The sequence below is a fragment of the Calliphora vicina genome, chromosome 5 (genome assembly GCF_958450345.1).
Source record: "Calliphora vicina chromosome 5, idCalVici1.1, whole genome shotgun sequence".
In the NCBI taxonomy this organism is placed as follows: Eukaryota; Metazoa; Arthropoda; class Insecta; order Diptera; family Calliphoridae; genus Calliphora; species Calliphora vicina.
Window position 1 is genome coordinate 16,413,895 of NC_088784.1, and position 19,200 is coordinate 16,433,094.

Here is a 19,200-nt window from a genome sequence, read left to right on the forward strand (position 1 = left end):
ACCGCTGGCTCCACTACCCCATTCACACTTATATCCACCCACACACACGTTGCTGACCCATAACACACTACCGCATCATAATACACAGAAATTTCGTAAAAATAATAATGCTGCTGCAGCTGCCAATTCCAATAGCATTTTCTGTCAACGTTTAACCTCTTCTTTAACCTCCTCGTCCTCCTCCTGCTCCTCCTCTGTTTCTTCCTCCTCCTCGAGCTCGTCATCTTCGGCATCATCGGCATCATCGTCGTTGTCATCATCGGCGGCGTCTTGCAATGCAACGTCTTTGTATGGTCGCACACCCAGACGTTTGTCAGCCAATTACAACCACAATAGCAATCATTTGTATCATCAGCCACATCATCTACAGCAGCAGCATCATCATCATTTGCAACATCATTCTACCAACTCGTTCATGATGACGTCTTTAAATACACATAGCAAACACAACAATAGCAGCAGCAACAACAACTACAATAACAACAATAGCAACAACAACAATAATAATAATTCCAGTAATCAAAACAACAATAATAATAATAACAACAACAACAGTAGCAGCAGCAACAACTCTAGAAATCATATAGTTGATCTTGTTACTGATGATGATGATGATGTTGAATTATTAACAACTGGAACTACAGCTACAACAACCACAACCATAACTTGTAAGTTTGTTTTTATTTAAACCAGATTTTAAATCCAGCATATTTGTTTCGCTACCCCCCTCTCACTTCCTGCAACAAACACCACACCACACCTCATCCTCTCAGCTTTCTGTTTGAATACATGTAGCTAAACATTATTAAAACATATCACAACAATATTATTCTAAATTTTATAAATTTAGAATCATCTCATTATAACATTTACCTTACTAACCGAGCACTTAATCTCTTTTTAATTTGTTTACTTTTAAATCCTGTATTATTTCCTCATTTTTTTTTTTATTATTTTCTAAATTTAAACTCTATTTACAAACAAATCTTTTTAGGACAACTTTACTATTTTACCTATACACAATAATTTTTTTTTATATTTATTATAAAAGCCTTTTTATTTTCTAAAAAAACTTGAAAAATAAAAAACAAAAAAAAGAGACAAAAGAAAAAAAGAAAAGTTTTTTAAGAAAAAAAATACAAAATTTTTTAAAAATTTTCAAAAAAAAAAAATAATTATACAAAAAATGTATATTTTTAATAAAAAATTAAATAAAAAATCCAAAAAAAAAATGAAAAATTAAAAAAAACAAAAATACTTAAAACCAAAATTCAAAATTTTTTATCTTTATTATTTTTTACTTTAAGTTTACTACCATTTTTATTATATTTTTTTTTGTTTTAGTTGGTTTAGGGTTTTAATTTTTTAATTTACTTTCAATTTGCTTTTAATATTTTCAAATCTTTTACAAATATTCAGCCTAACTGTAAAAGAAATTTTAAAGTTAATTTTTGTTAAAGTCGACTTTATTTTAAAATAAAACAACATTTTAAATTATATTTCAAATTTGTTTTATGGTGCGAAATTTAAAATTAAAGTCAACTTTATGGACTTAAAATCGACTCTAAAGGTAGGGTCACACATGGAAAATATTTGATCAAAAAAGCGTAACCACATTTTTTTATCACAAATTTGTTTGACGTGTTTACTCTTACAAGGGTTTTGTAAGATCAAACAGCATCAACTAATATAATACAATTTTTTTTCTTTTGAATCATCCTAAGTAAAATAAGTTTTTGAAATAAATAAAAGAATTCAAATTAATTTTATTTAGTGGTTACGTCTTTTTCGTCAAATATTTGTCATGTGTGACCCTACATTAAAGCTTTTGTGGTTAGGCTGTTTGACTTCATTAAGTAGACTTTTGCTTTTATAGAATTTTGTAGCTTTTGTGTGGTTCTAAAGTTGAATAATTTATGAATTTTTGATTGAATAGTTGAAGTTGCTTTTACGAACTTAAGAAACAATTATTTGTATTTTGAAATCAATATTAATTTTTTCAACATTTTTTTGGGCGAAAACCAGAATATTTGATATTCTAGAATATTGTAATTTTAGCTTTTATTTTGAAACATTGTACAATATAAATTTATTCAGAATATTGGCCATTGTTAGCTATAACCTTTTCGCATCTTTCTGGCAACATATGGATTTCGAACCAAAATATCGGATACTCTGTTATATAGTGAAGCGTATCCCAGAGAGAACGTTTTGCTTCGTTAGAAACGAGTTGTAGTCGGACGGGGAAAGGTCTGGTTTATAAGGTGGATGAGGCAAAACTTGCCAACCACTTCTTTCTATATAGATTTTAACAGGTATTGCAAAATATGGCCGAGCGTTGTCATGATGGAATATTACAGTTTCATGTCTGGCCGAATATTATGGATGTTTTTCGGACAATGCTCGCTTCAAACGAATCAGTTGCGTTCAGTACTGGTTCCCTGCGATGGTCTGGTCAGATTTCAGCAGCTAATAATAGATAGGACTCTTTTTGCTCCACCAAATTGACAGCATTACCTTAGCGCCATGGATATTTGGCTTTGGTGTCGATTCGGCTGGTTGGCCGGGCTTCACATACGATTTCCTACGCTTCGGGTTATCGTAATGGATCCATTTTTAATCACAAATAATGATTCAAAAATTCGTTTCTTTCGTCTGTCAAGGACTCTCAGCTACAATTCCTATGGTACCCAATTTCCCAGCTTTTGGATGAATCCTGATGCTCGCAAACGTTTTGAAATTGCTGCTTAGTAGCTCCCAATGATTTTGTAAGTTCTTGTTGAGTTTGACAACAATCTTCATTCAATTCATGATCTTCAAACTCTTTTGGCTGACCAGGGCGATCTTTGTCTTCTGTGTCAAAATCACAATAAGCTTCGGTGGGCAGCGGTACTTTTTTTCAAATAAAAGCAGTAAAGCAAAACTTCCCGCATGACGCTTTGTTGGCACAAAAAGCCAAATTTTCGAAGCAAAAAGAAACCTTGTTGTTTACACTATAATGTTCAATAACTAAGTGAGCATAAATTACAGATATGTACCCTCCAAACGCCTGTGTTTCATTCAAAAAGTCTCGACCTTATTGACACGCCCTCGTGTTAAATTTAATCATTTAAGCAAATAGATCTTTATAAGTGATCATAGAATTCATTATTTGTTATACCCTACACCACCATAGTGGAGAGCGTGTTATGCGTTTGTGCAGATGTTTGTAACGCCCAAAAATATTAGTCTAACACCCAGCTTAAAGTATACCGATCGACTTGGAATCACTTTCTGAGTCGATAAAACGATGTCCGTCCGTCTGGTTGGCTGGCTGGCTGTCCATGTAAATCTTGTGCGCAGAGTACAGGTCGCAATTTTAAAGATATTTCGATCAAATTTGGTACATATTATTTTTTCGGCCCAAGGACCAAGCTGAAATCGGTCCATTATTTCACCTAGCCCCCATACAAATGTCCTTCCGAAATTGGACTTTATCGGTCATAAATGTTTAATTTATAAATGTATCTCCACAAATTGCGCTCCAAATAAGTGTTATATATACAAAATTCATGTCACCAAATTTTGTTACGATCGGTCCATAAGGAGTGAGATCGAAAAATTCTTAACATACATATATGTTTATAAAAAAGAAACCACTAAACTTACAGCTTTAATTTTTTTTTTATTTGATTGAAATTATTATTACAATTTACAAAAAAAATTATTTTTATAGTTTTAATCACTAGTGATGAAATTTTGAACCTTTTTCGGAAACCCTTCCATTAACGTTTTTATAGTGCTTTCTGTCACTTTGCTCGAACATGTAGTCCATCTCCGTTTAAAATCTACCACACTTTTGGACACCTTTTTTGTACTCTTCAATTCTCTTTTAACAAGAGCCCAATATCTCTCCACTGGCCTTAGCTCCGGGCAGTTTGGAGGATTTGCCTCTCTTGGTACAAATACCACATTATTGTTCTTGTACCACTCAAGGGCTTGTTTGCCATAGTGACAGGATGCCAAGTCAGGCCAAAAATAAGTGGACACATTATGAAGTCTTATGAATGGAAGCAGCCTTTTTTGTAAACATTCCTTGATGTAAATTTCGGTATTTATAGAGCCCGTTGTAACAAATGAGTGGCTTCTTTTGCCGCAACTGCATATTGCTTGCCATACCAAGAACTTTCTGGGAAATTTTGTCTGCTTTTGGGTCCTAAACTTTTCTTCAACATTCCCTCGAGCATCAGCAACATAAAATTTTTGACCTGGAAGTTGCGAAAAATCTGCCAGAACATACGTTTCGTCATCCATTATGCAGCAAGAATATTTTTTTATAAAACTTGACTTCAATTTCCGTGCTCTGTTTTTGGCCTCTAAATTTTTAGTAGCGTTCCTGTCAGGAACTTTTTGAGCCTTGTATGTTTTTAAACCTGCATTAGCTTTAACTTTTCGTACCAAATAGTCCGAGCACTGAGCTAACCGGGCTGCTTTCCTACCGGATGTGTTGGGAGCTCTTTTGAAAATGCGTTCTATTTTTTTGGCTTTAGAAACATCATGTGGACCATTCCTTCTACCTGAACCAGGTTTTCTATCAACTGACAAGTTCTCCCGGTACTGTTTAATAACATTGGAAACAGTTTGACGGCAGACCTTTGTATGCTTGGCCAACTTTTTGTAAGACCAAGTTGGGTTTTGTTGAAAATATTTAATAATTTCAGTACGCACTTTTTTCTGGTCACTCATTTTAATCAGATTAACAAAAAAATTAATATAATTGACATTACACATAATAACTGACATGTTTTTCAAAGGTAACTTGATCAAAAAAAAATTCAAATAATACTTGGGTTAAAAAATGTAATGAAAAACGTGTGTTAAGAATTTTTCGATCTCACTCCTTAATTAGTCATAGCTTCCATATAGACCCGCTTCCGAAAATCACTTTAACGTGCATAAATCGCTTAAAAATGTTGGTATACTCACAAAATTCAACATAGTAAACTTTCATAGAGAAATAAATCACACGACCTAATTTCATGGTGATCGGTCCATAATTGGTCATAGCCCCCATATAAGGCCCACTTTCGAAAATCAGTCAAAATTATAAATTATTGAAATTTTAAAAGAAACATATTTTTGCTCTTTTACTTAGTGTAGGGTATTATATGGTCGGGCTTGACCGACAATACTTTCTTACTAGTTTTTCTTTAATTTTTCTAAGAACTCGGGTTTTTAATTTTTTATGAAACATACATGTTATGCCGATTTGTGTGGTGTGTTTTAAATATGTAGATTCTTATGTTATTTACTTGAAAATAATGAAGGGAAAGGAATAAATTGACCTTAGAAGACAGAGAAGAGATTCCAGAAGAAATAAATACATTATTGTTTTCTATTGCAATAGAAGTGGTCACGAATCTCGAAACAGAACCATTCCGCTAGAAAAATAGGAAGGTAGTAGAGAAGAAGTGGTCACGAATCTCGAAACAGATAGAACTATAAACGCATTGAACAGGCCAAAGCTCATCATAATGGGTCTTTCATTAAGCGCTTCCTATAATAAAATGTAAATAAAACAAAGTGTGTGTGAGATATCATCGATATGTTGTATTCGTTTGAAAGGCCATTATGTATGCAAAATTCCGCGGCGAATTTGCTGGGTAGCGCGCATCCGAAATGTCCAATTTACCATGACTCTGGCGCATAAATAAGGCGCAATATGACCTATTTACGTTTTGAGGTTTATGGCTTATTAGCATAGACCTGCGTTAAGAAAACCCCGCAGAAAAAGTCGAACGTGGTCAAATCGCACGCCAGTTCCCATACACCACCATGTGAGACGGCCATGCCCTCGCTCTTGTAGAATATCTAATGTGGCATTAGCTATGTGGTATTTAGCGCTGTCCCTTTGAAATCATCGATGATTGGTGATTGGCCAGACCAAATAAATATGGAACGCAGCCCAAAACTCATACCAAGCTGACTTTTTCGGAATGCTTTGGACGCTCTTGGTTCTCATGTTGATTGGTATCGTTCCAAATTTTACAATTTTAATTGGTGACGTGACGTACCCATACATTCAGAGATGGGCATCAGTGCGTAAAATGGGTAAAACTCGCGGATCCTTGCCCGAACAGAACCACAGCATGTGTTGTTAAACGCTATATCCGTCCATGGTGATTTGGCAAAACAAACTGAATAAAGGACAGCCAATTCAACAGATATAGCTTCAACAATATGGCCGCTAAGAACTGACAATGTTCGAAAGTCCCTATTGATAAGTTTCGGTTTGTTTACGATTAGGTAATAATGATTATTTGGCTGAATATTAGGTTTGCTTCGGTTTCGGCCTGAAAACCCTAGTTTCGGTGGGACTCTATTGAATATTGTACTCCAAATCCCATCTTCACAAATTTCCTTTGAAGTTTAACTTCATTGAGTAATTTATTTAAGTTTAAAGATATGAGGCTCTTAATGAAAAACCCTTTATATAGATTGAATAAATAATATATTTTTCTAAAATTTCCAAAAAATCGAATAAGCGTTTTAGGTATAAATGATCTCAAACTATGGCAACATCATCGTACAAAAACAAAACTTCACAGGAACACTCTTTTCGCCCCATAGAACTGGTTTCCAAATCACTATTGCCGGCTCTTATTTAAGGAATAACATATCTTGCGTACCTGTGAAGTAGCTTCACACAATCCGGGATTGCAGGGAATGTTAATTTAGGACAGCTATTAATAGCTTCGGATACCGCCACTTGATGCAACGTTATCTGATCAGTCGATATAGACAATCGATCGATGTTGTATAGTATGACGTTCTGGATGTTAATATGATAGGGTTGTAGGTTCATCCGGGGATTCTGGATCAGAATCTAATGGTTAGGTTGACTAGGCAGTCATCAGCAATTAGCTAGTCACCCGACAGCATTCTGATCTCCTCAAGAAGATGATCCAATTCGTGATTTTGCAATATGGATTGTTTTATTTTTTGCCATTGCAGATCACGCCATTGTTCATATCCCAAACACTGCCAGCTTATTTCGATTTCTTAACATCGAGAAAAATTTTTGAATTGTACATTTTTGTTCAGTTTGATGCATTAGTTTCTGAGTTTATTAATTGCAAACATACACTACTCTTTTATAGATGGATAGATTTTAAATGAAGGTTTTAAATTAACAATTTTCAGCAGTTTTGTTATTTTGCCAGGATATCCGCAAGAATATAGTAACTTCAAAAACGTGTTTCTCAAATATCTTCTCATAACCTCAATTCAATGGTAAAACAATAAAACTGAGAAATAAGTTATACAAAAAGTTAACTTAAGTGATAAAGATGATGATATGCGAATTGTTCTTCAACTCAGACTTACTAGATTTCTAGCTGGATAAGAAAATTACGATACATTTTACTCCTTTCCGAATACGGAAATTCGGACTCTGGCTTAATTGTTAATTGTTTGCATATTATTTACTTTTACAGGGCGAGTCTTGCATGGTTTTAGTGGGCCATGCTTTTAATGAAATGAGTCAGGGGGTGTTGTGCCTGGAGCAAAAGCATGTGAGAACACCAGCATTAAACGATGTTAGCATTTACAGGACTAGGTTTAATACATATAGGGATCTAATACATATTAGGACATGAGAGACCGAACAATTTTCATATTAACGACGCAACTTCGAAGCCATGCGACGCAAACTGGAACAAAATCGACGCAACTTCGAAATCACAGAAATTTTAAATCACGCAACCACAGAATATACAGAAGTGTCAAATTTGACGTTTAAAAAACGCCAAATCAGATGTTAGGGCAGTTCTCATAAAAAGAGATAGCAATATATTTTGTACTACAATATCAGTGATGTGTTAAAGCAAAACGCTATATACAACACGAATTTGGTAGACAAAGAAATGTGAACAAAACTAACAAATAAATTTGTAAGACAATTTTTTCGTAGTCTGTGGCACAAAATTTTTTAAAATGGAAAATTATAAAAATGTGTGTATTGTATACGTGTAAATTTAAATGAAACAAAATTCTTGGTTGTTTTTTACATTTACAAACTAAAACTCCACATGTACAATGGCAATTAAAAGTGAAATATTACAAAAATAAATGATTGCATCAAACTAAATCGGAAAGAAATTGAATTATTGCGGCAGAAAATTAAGACTAAAACAAAATGAAAAGGGCAGTTACTAAAAATGAAACAAATATAGAACTATATTATTTTCTGTCTCGTGACGCCTCTGTATACTTTGTGACGCAACTTCGAAACCGACGCAAACCGGGGTATTACGCGCAATTCACACGATGATTTTTTTCATGTTTGCCCAGACGTCTGTTTTCATGTTTGTCGATGATTGGAGGTGCGCGGGGTAGAGAAGAATGGGGGGTAAGAAAACAAACATGATTTTGGTTTTTCATGTTTCTTTTTGACATTCCACTTTACACTCATTCGTATTCTTCTTATTATGTTTTATAATTTTTCGTTTGTTGAAGTGAAAACATCATTTATATTAAAAGAGAATTTTTTTTTTAAAGTTAAATTATTTCATCACACATTTTGAATTTACTTTTAAAAAACAATTTAAAAAAATGTCCAATTTATTTTCCACAATCAAATAAGATGTTTTCATTTAAAAAAAATATTACGAATAAACAACTAAAGAGAATCAACAATTAAATGTCAAAAACAAGTCAAACATAATTTCATGTAAAAAATCACCGTGTAAATGATTTCATGATTTTTTGGAAGATTCTCAAAAGGGAATTCGAAAAAACAGACGTCTGAAAAGTCTTAGTTCCCATTTACACTGTAAGATTTTTCGCGCATAAGATTTTATTATTCTTCTTTAAACTTGCATTCGCGTTTACACACAAAGATTTTTATTGCAGACAGTTTGTACATTAATGTACATGTTTGTGTGTATGTAGGTATTACGAACGAAAACACAAAACGAATTGCAAGTACATCAGAGTGTGTACCCCTTTCTATTCCGTTTGCCTCTCTTGCCTATAAAGTAAACTTTCATGCGAGGAAAATCTGCATGTGTAAACGGCGACTTAATGTACATTGCGTCTTAGTGTATATATTCTAGGATTTCATTTTAGACCTATGGTTTCTTGAGGAAAATTTCTTAGAATTTTCCGTAGATTGCGTTTCTGCTATACGATTTTTTACTTTTTGATCCTCCATACAAATCGACCAGGCCTAATGTACATATGTATATTCCGGATAGTTATAGATAGCGAAGTAGATATAGTCATATATCTCAGTCTGTCGGAAATCAACTTTCGTCCCAAATAACTTGCAAACATGAATGATATATCAATAAATCGGGTATAGTTCTGGTAGGGTAGCTATTTATAATCATGAAAATCGACCCACAAATGCCTACGACTTTTTAACTATTTAACCAACATTATTGTTACGTTTTTAATCTTTTAAAAACGGTGGTTTATTTGCTTTAAATAAACCGACTACGATACACTGACTGCTCTGCAACTTGCCGTTCTATTTGTTTGCACAGCGCCATCTTGTAGTAGTTTCATGTATTATCTAACGGTTAAAATTAGAACTGATTTACAATTAATGTTAAATATTATTACTTACCATACATCATTTTATGATATTATTGCCCAATTCACAATTGGTGGCGTTGTATGTCGTAATTATACCCTTCACCTTCGTGAGAAGGGTATATATAAGTTTGTCATTACGTTTGTAATTTCTACATTTTTCATTTCCGACCCTATAAAGTATATATATTTTGGATAATTATAGATAGCGGAGTCGATTAATGCCCGTAATTTCAACAAATAGATATCTATCAGGGCTTAGTTACTTATGGAGTAAAAATATTTGGTAATTTTTACCCATAGATATTGATTTGAAATTAATGTCAAGTTACCTTTTAGGTAAATTTATCTGCTGGGTATTTTACACCGTAGATATCTATTTGTTGAAGTTACGGCATAAGCCATGTCCGTCTGTCTGTTGAAATCAATTTTCTGTAGACCCCTGATATCTTCGGGATCCAAATCTTCAATAATTCTGCCAGACATGCTTTCGAGAAGTTTGCTATTTAAAATCAGCAAAATCGGTCCATAAATAACGGATATATGAGCAAAAAACCGGGACAACCTATATCTGGATTACTAAGTCATTAATATAGACAATATGGATATCTAATGATAGATATTTCAATGACCTTTTCAACGACGTATATAAGACCATAGTAAGTTGGACCTACAATGGGTCAAAATCGGAAAAAATATATTTTAACCCGAATTTTTTTTCACAAAAAAAAAAAAATAAAAAACAAAAAAAATTTTTTTCAAATTTAAAAAAATTTTAAAATTTAAAAATAACAATTCGAAATTTTTTTTTTTCAAAAAATGAAAAAAACTGAAAAAAAAAAATTTGTTCACCTAAAAATATTTAAATTTTTTATTTTAAATATATTTTAACCAAAAAGAAAAAATTTAAAAAACAAAAAAATTATTTTTAAAATTTAAAAAAAAAAATTTTAAATTTAAAAATAACTATTCGAAAAATGAAAAAAACTTTTGTTCACCTAAAAATATTTAAATTTTTTATTTTGAAGTATAATTTGGTGAAGGGTATATAAGATTCGGCACAGTCGAATATAGCTCTATTACTTGTTTTTTTTATTAATGTTTTGTTTTTGTTTCGAAAAATTTGTTTGAAAAATATTTACGATATACAATGCTACAACTATACGACATCAATTGTGAATTGGGCATATGTATTTTCAAAAATGTGTGTCCTAGTTGTAGCCGTTGTTGGTCTAAATCATTTATAAGCTTTACTTCTCTATAAAAATTTCCCAGATATTTTTAAATGATACCATTTGTGCATTGTTGTATCGCATGTTGATGTTGATTTTGCCATAATTTTAAGTTCTTTGAAAAATAAATTTTAATTAGTAAGTTGGTTTTATAATATTGGTTTTGAGAAACGTAAGTGCTATTAATCATCTATTTTTTAAATTACTTTTTAAGTTTTAAAAGTAGTTTTTTTTAGCAATAAATATTTCAAATGAATTAATCAATTATATGTTTATGTTTTTCTCTTTCTCTTTTTTGTTCTGTTTCTTTGTTTTTTGAAAAAAAAAAAATGTCTCTATTTCCAACAGTGTAATAAGGCCTATCCAATAACCCTCTCCCCCAAAGTAGTTTAAGGATTTAGATAATAAGGACTAATGGTTTAAAGCCACATATTAATTACCAACAAAAAGAAAACGAAAACAAAATAAACAAAAAATTGGAAAACATTTTAAATAAAAAGGTAAATATATAAAGTGGTTATAAAAATAATTATTTACAATTAAATTTAACATAAAATTTAGTAAAAAAAATAACCCACAAGAAAAAGTCTAACGAAAAAAAGTCTAGGCCAAAATATGTTGTTAATTATCAACCTATAACGTTCGCCGTTAATGGAGATGGCCTGGCAAATGTTGTTCTTAAAGAAATATGGACCGATGATGCCCAGTTGCTATTCAGTCTGTAAAAATCTGACATTGAATTTGAAAGTCTTCAAAATTTACCCAATTAAATTTTATTTAGCTTAAAAACAAATTTCCAATATCCATTTATCTTAATTTTAAACTTTATTTCCTAATACAATTAATTTTTAACAATTTTTTCTTAATTTCAGAAAAGAAAAAAAAAAACAAATTCAACCATATTTGCACCCCAACCAACAACACTACTGGACTTATGAAACAACAAAGAAAGGAGTTTTGTCTGGAATCAAAACAAAAAACAAGCCAACAACAAAGAAAATGAAATCGTTTATTAAGAAAACAAAGTGTTCAACTTTAAATTTTTAGGAAACAAAAAAAAAATAAGAAAAAAAACAAACTAAACACAGACTCACACAAAATTACAGCAACAACAATAATAACAATGGTAAACTAATTGTTATGAAAAAAATAAAATATAATTTATTTTTACAGCTTTAAAAGCTTTTTTTCATCAACATTATTTCAACTCACACTCAATCAACCAGCCACTAACTTTCAAGGAAGGCTCTAAAACAAGGATTTTAGGATTATGGCCAACCACAGGATTTTCAGCTAGATAGTCATTCTATCTATCCACAACAACATCAATAGCAATAATCAACAACGAGTGACGACAGCCAGACACAATTTCGTTACCAAACAAAATGAAGTAATTTTTTTTTTTCATTTTCCATATTTTTTTTCTTTCACTTTTCACCTTCTTTTTTTTTTTGAACCTTCAACTTCTTTTTCTAACATTTCTTTAATTAGAATTACGTTTTATGTGTCCTCCTCATTTTATTTTAATTTAATTTAATTTGATGGTACAACAACATATTATACATTTTTTTAGAAACAAGCAAAAGCAAGAAAACTGAAAAAAGGTAAATTCATTTATATATAAAAAAAATATTTTTTAAAAAATAATAATAAAACAAATTTTCTTTCAACTTTAAACAAAAAAAAAAAAATAAAAAAATATTACAAAAAAAAATACAAAAGAAAATTAAAAAAACCAACAAAAAAAATATTTAAAATAAAGTGAAAACAATTTCTATAAAAAACTATTACTGGGTTCTTTCTTTTTTTTATTATATTACTTTTAATTAAATGATTTTTTTCTATATTTTTATTAATTAAAATCGATTTGAGGTTATTTTCTTTATTTTAATAAATAATAAGAATTTTAGTTTTAAATATCTAGATTTTAGCATTATTTTCGAAAATAAAACGTTTTGAAACGTAAGAAATTTAAGTTTTTTTTTTCATAAAAAAATATTGGAAACATTTTTGGCGTTTTATAGTTTAGGGGCGGGGATTACGAAGTAATTATTTGGGTTTCCTGGGGAAATATAGCACATAGATCTTTTAGCAAGTTTGTGGAAGTTTACTACTTTCCACACAACTTGGTAGGTATTTTTCTACTTGTGCATAGGTTGTCTTAGGAAATCTTATGAATATGGTCTTTAAAATATTAAAAGATTATTAAAATCTGTCTATTACACATTATAAACCTTTATTTATAAAATAATTAAATATTTTGCATGATCAAAATTGAAATTTTTTTCCCGGAATTTTAAAAAATTTTAATAATTTTTAAAAATCCATTGTTTATTATTTTTTACTTTGTAAAACAATATGTAATGGAACATTTTGTTATGTTTATTAGAAATTTTAATTTTCGAACATGCCTCAATTTACATAATTTTGTTACTTACGCTTTTTTTCACTTTGTAGAATAAAAATAATAAATTCTAAGACGTTTTTTAGAACTTCGAAATTAATTTCGAATTTTCGAACATGACCCGAAATGCATATTTTTGTAACTTACGGTTAATGCTTGATACAACAATGATAAAATCTTAAAATTTGCTCCAATAATTTCGAGTTCGAATATCAGAAACGCCAATGAAGAAACGTCTAACAACACAAATTTTATTATTTTCACATTGTAGAATAAAAATAATGAATTTTAAGACGTTTTCTAGAACTTCGAAATTAATTTCGAATTTTAGAACATGATCCAAAATGCATATTTTTGTAACTTACGGTTAATGCTTGATACAAAAATGATAAAATCTAAACATTTTCTCCAATAATTTCATGTTCGAAAATCAAAAACCCCCATGAAATGTTGCCAAACAGCACAACTTTTATTATTTTCACTTTGTAGAATGAAAATAATGAATTTTAAGACGTTTTTTAGAACTTCGAAATTAATTTAGAATTTTCGAACATGACCCGAAATGCATATTTTTGTAACATACGCTTAGAGCTTTATACAAAGATGATAATATCGATAAATGTTATCCAAAAATTTCATGTTCGAATATCAAAAAATTTATTATCACATTGTTGAATAAAAATAATGAATTTTGAGATGGTTTTTAGAATTTCGAAATTAATTTCGAATTTTCGAACAATAAATTTTATTATTATCACATTGTATAATAAAAATAATAAATTTTAAGATGGTTTTTAGAACTTCGAAAATAATTTCGAATTTTCGAACATGGCCCAAAATCCATATTTTTGTAATTTAGTCTCTAGCTTTATTCAGAAATTATAAAATCTAATTTTTTCCCACAAAAATTTCATGTTCGAATATCAAAAATCAAATAAAAAACTGTCAAACAATACAAATTTTATTATTTTCACATTGTAGAATGAAAATAATGAATTTTAAGACGTTTTTTAGAACTTCGAAATTAATTTCGAATTTTCGAACATGGCTCAAAATTTATATTTTTGTACAAAAATGCAAACAATTTATGTTTAAACTTTATGACGTGATAAGAAATTGATTCATATAAAGTTTGAAGATATTCATACGCCCATTTATCCAATACCGCCCATTTTCAGCCAAGATGCACACAATAATATTGAAGTAAATTCCGCAAAGTTTTGCGGCTTTCACAGTTATATTTCACCAGATATTCCATAATAACGTCATCTTGAAATTTCAAAATAAAATTCGGTAACGTTTTTATGTAAAACCTCAAAATTCTAATTGTTCCCCTTTGATAGTGAATGAATGGTTCTCCGATTTTAATAAAATTTTTAGTATTTTTATATGTAAATTGGCTATATATTCAGTGACATATTGTCTAAAATTAAGTTTTTCCTGAAATTCTTAAAGTTCATATCGCCAGGTTAGCCGAATTATGAGAATATTGAACTAATTATTATAGGAAAACTTTTCAGACGAATAGAGAGAAGTCTGATCTGATAAATTAGACGGGTTTTAAATGAATTCAAACTAATTTTTTAACATTTAACTCCCATAAAATGCAAACGTAGCTTTCGCCCATGTTCTGGAAAACATAGCGCTTTCAAATGACTTACGTTTTGAAAAACGCATTTCAGCATGTTCAGAAAACCATACGTTTTGTTATTCGTTTCAGTATACACTAGCGGTTTGAAAACGCGTTTTCAAATCGAAAACGCAAATTTTAAGCAATATGCGCTTTTCAGAATATGGGCGTATATATGTATGTATGTTTAAACCAAGGCGAATTCAGAAAAGGTGGTGGCAGTTCTATAAAAACAACAATTGGTCTTAGCAAATGTCAGACAACAGAAATGAAAAATTAAATAAATGTGTATTAAATCTTAAAGTACTATGGATATTGGAATATTGGTGGTTTAAGTTGTTTATGTAATAAATAAATTTTTTGTCAATAAGCTTAGAATAGGGAAATATTGAATTATAAAAAGCTGCTATTATCAAACAAGCGAAAAAAGTAATAAGCTGTTTGACTGACTCCTCCTTATATGAATTCGCCTTGGTTTGACATTTGCACTAAGAATAAGATGTCGCCTTAATTAACACTTTATTGAAATTTAATTGTTTTATATACATAAATCTCTCTTTTAATTCACAGATGATCATCATGAATTGTTATAAATATTATATTTTCTATTTTATTGCTATTTATTTTTTAAATCTTTAAATAATGTATTCCTCTTTGTATTATATTATTTTTTTATTTGATTAAAATTTTTCGAAAAAAAAAATTTTTAAATTTCAAGGATTTTAAAAATAAATTAAATATTGGCTGGTAATTATAAAAATCAGCAAAAATTAAAAAAAAAATGTGTTTTTATTATTCATTTAAACAAGTTTAAATATAAAGGTGAGTATTTGTTTAAACTTAATAAGGGTATATATAAATTTATCATTCTGTTTGTAAAAACTACAATATTTATAAGTAACTAGCTGACCCGACATAAGTTGTCTTGTCCAAGTTAAAAAAAATGCTTGTGTTCGATTTGTAAAAATAGTTAAAAAGAAAAAAAACAAGTAAGAGAGCTATATCCGGCTGTTCCGAATCTTATATACCCTTCACCAAATTATACTTTAAAATAAAAATTTTAAATATTTTTAGGTAAACAAAATTTAATTTTTTTTCCAGTTGTTTTTTCGAAAATGTTTTTTAATTTTTTTTTTTCATTTTTTTTTAAATTTTATAATTTTTTTTTCATTTTAAAAAAAAAATTTTTTAGTTTTTAAATTTTTTTTTTAATATTTAGCGAAAAAAAATTTTGGTGAAAAAAAAAATTCGGGTTAAAAAATAGTTTTTCCGATTTTGACCCATTGTAGGTCCAACTTACTATGGTCTTATATACGTCGTTGCAAAGGTCTTTGAAATATCTATCATTAGATATCCATATTGTCTATATTAATGATTTAGTAATCCAGATATGGGTCAAAAATAGGTAAAAAATCGAGGTTGTCCTGGTTTTTTCCTTATATCTCAGCCATTTGTGGACCGATTTGCTCGATTTTAAATAGCAACCGAGCCGGTAGAATTTCGGAGATATTGATGTCATATCATTCGTGTATGTAAGTTATTTGGGGGCTTCAGAAAGTTGATTTCAACACACAGACGGACATGGCTATATCGACTCCGCTATCTATAACGATGCAGAATATACATATATACTTTGTGGGGTCACAAATGAAAAATGTAGAAATTACAAACGGAATGACAAACTTATATATACCCTTGCCACTCATGGTGAAGGGTATAACAAGTAAGAGTGCTATATTCGGCTGTGCCGAATCTTATATACCTTTCACCAAATTATACTTCAAAATTTTAAATATTTTTAGGTAAAAAAAATTAAATTTTTTTTCCAAATGTTTTTTTAATTTTTTGGAAAAAAAATTTTTTCGATTATTTTAATTTTTTTTTTTAAATTTGAAATTTTTTTTTTTAATTTTAAAATTTTAAATTTTTTTTTGTTTTTTCATTTTTTTTTTGTGAAAAAAAAATTCGGGTTAAAAATTTTGACCCATTGTAGGTCCATCTTACTATGGTCTTATATTCGTCGTTGCAAATGTCTTTGAAATATCTATCATTAGATATCCATATTGTCTATATTAATGTCTTAGTAATCCAGATATAGGTCAAAAATCGAGGTTGCTTGGTTTTTTCCTCAATCTCAGCAATTTGTGGACCGATTTTGCTGATTTTAAATAGCAAAATTCTCGAAAGCATGTCTGACAGAATTATTGCAGATTTGGATCCCAAAGATATCTGCGGTCTTCAGAAAATTGATTTCAACAGACAGACGGACAGACAGACGGACATTGCTTAATCGACTCCGCTATCTATAAGGATCCAGAATATATATACTTTATAGGGTCGGAAATGAAAAATGTAGAAATTACAAACGGAATTACAAATTTATATATACCCTTCTCACGAAGGTGAAGGGTATAAAAAAACAACAGATTACGTGTAAATCGATTTTTGACTACAAATATGAGTGATCACAGATCGAGCTCCTTTTCTTGATTAAACGCTTATTGGCCAAGTTATTAGAGAATTTAGATATTTTGAGTTTTTATACCCTTCAGCTTCGTGAGAAGGGTATATATAAGTTTGTCATTCCGTTTGTAATTTCTACATTTTTCATTTCCGACCCTATAAAGTATATATATTCTGGATCCTTATAGATAGCGGAGTCGATTAAGCCATGTCCGTCTGTCTGTCTGTCTGTCTGTCTGTCTGTCTGTCTGTCTGTCTGTCTGTCTGTCTGTCTGTCTGTCTGTCTGTCTGTCTGTCTGTCTGTCTGTCTGTCTGTCTGTCTGTCTGTCTGTCTGTCTGTCTGTCTGTCTGTCTGTCTGTCTGTCTGTCTGTCTGTCTGTCTGTCTGTCTGTCTGTCTGTCTGTCTGTCTGTCTGTCTGTCTGTCTGTCTGTCTGTCTGTCTGTCTGTCTGTCTGTCTGTCTGTCTGTCTGTCTGTCTGTCTGTCTGTCTGTCTGTCTGTCTGTCTGTCTGTCTGTCTGTCTGTCTGTCTGTCTGTCTGTCTGTCTGTCTGTCTGTCTGTCTGTCTGTCTGTCTGTCTGTCTGTCTGTCTGTCTGTCTGTCTGTCTGTCTGTCTGTCTGTCTGTCTGTCTGTCTGTCTGTCTGTCTGTCTGTCTGTCTGTCTGTCTGTCTGTCTGTCTGTCTGTCTGTCTGTCTGTCTGTCTGTCTGTCTGTCTGTCTGTCTGTCTGTCTGTCTGTCTGTCTGTCTGTCTGTCTGTCTGTCTGTCTGTCTGTCTGTCTGTCTGTCTGTCTGTCTGTCTGTCTGTCTGTCTGTCTGTCTGTCTGTCTGTCTGTCTGTCTGTCTGTCTGTCTGTCTGTCTGTCTGTCTGTCTGTCTGTCCGTCTGTCCGTCTGTCTGTCTGTTGAAATCAATTTTCTGAAGGCCCCAGATATCTCCGGGATCCAAATCTTCAACAATTCTGTCAGACATACTTTCGAGAATTTTGCTATTTAAAATCAGCAAAATCCGTCCATAAATAACGGAGATATGAGCAAAAATCCGAGATAACCTCTGAAAATTTCATCAAAAAACACAATGTTGCATGCTTTGACAAAAAAACAACAAAACGTATGTTTCTATGTGCAAGCTTTGTGTATTTTGTGTTTTGTTTCTTTTGGCGTTGTTGTTGTTTTTTATACAACTAAACTTTTGTTTGGTTGTGTGTTGGTTTTTCTTTTGTGTTTTGTTTCTTTTGGCGTTGTTGTTGTTTTTTATACAATTAAACGTATGTTTGGATGTGTGTTGGTTTCATTGCCTTGCGTATTTTGTTTTTTCTTTTGGTGTTTTGTTTCGTTTGGCGTTGTTGTTGTTTTTTGTGTTCTTGATAAATTTAGGATGCTGTACGCTGAAAATGGGCAATGTACATACATATATACTAATTATAAAAAATAATAATGCATCCACAACAAAGGTGAAGGGTATATAATATTCGGCATAGCCGAATATAGCACTCTTACTTGTTACATATAAAATCGATTTTTGGCTAGAAATATGAGTGATCACAGATCAAGCTCCTTTTCCTGATTAAACGCTTATTGGCCAAGTTATTGGAGAATTTAGATATTTTGAGTTTTTATATAAAAAATCGATTTTTGCTCAGAAATATGAGTGATCACAGATCGAGCTCCTTTTCCTGATTAAACGTTTATTGGCCAAGTTATTAGCGAATTTAGATATTTTGAGTTTTTATAAAAAAAATCGAATTTTGGTCAAAAATATGAGTGATCACAGATCGACCTCTTTTTCTTGATTAAACGCTTATTGGCCAAGTTATTAGCGAATTTAGATATTTTGAGTTTTTTTATAAAATATCGATTTTTGCTCAGAAATATGAGTGATCACAGATCGAGCTCCTTTT

At 30.8% G+C, this 19,200-nt stretch overlaps 1 protein-coding gene across 1 annotated transcript; it reads left to right on the forward strand.

Moving 5' to 3' along the window:
- Positions 1–107: 107 nt before the first annotated feature.
- Positions 108–15,435, forward strand: LOC135959984 (GATA zinc finger domain-containing protein 4-like). The gene is made up of 3 exons (XM_065511152.1): positions 108–115; positions 217–668; positions 15,413–15,435. Exons 1-3 carry the CDS (start codon positions 108–110, stop codon positions 15,433–15,435), a joined length of 483 nt encoding a protein of 160 aa, XP_065367224.1.
- Positions 15,436–19,200: the final 3,765 nt, after the last annotated feature.

Coding starts and splice junctions, on each gene's coding strand:
- LOC135959984 (XM_065511152.1), top strand. Junction 669..15,412: donor AACAACCACAACCATAACTT/GTAAGTTTGTTT, acceptor TTTAATTCACAG/ATGATCATCATGAATTGTTA.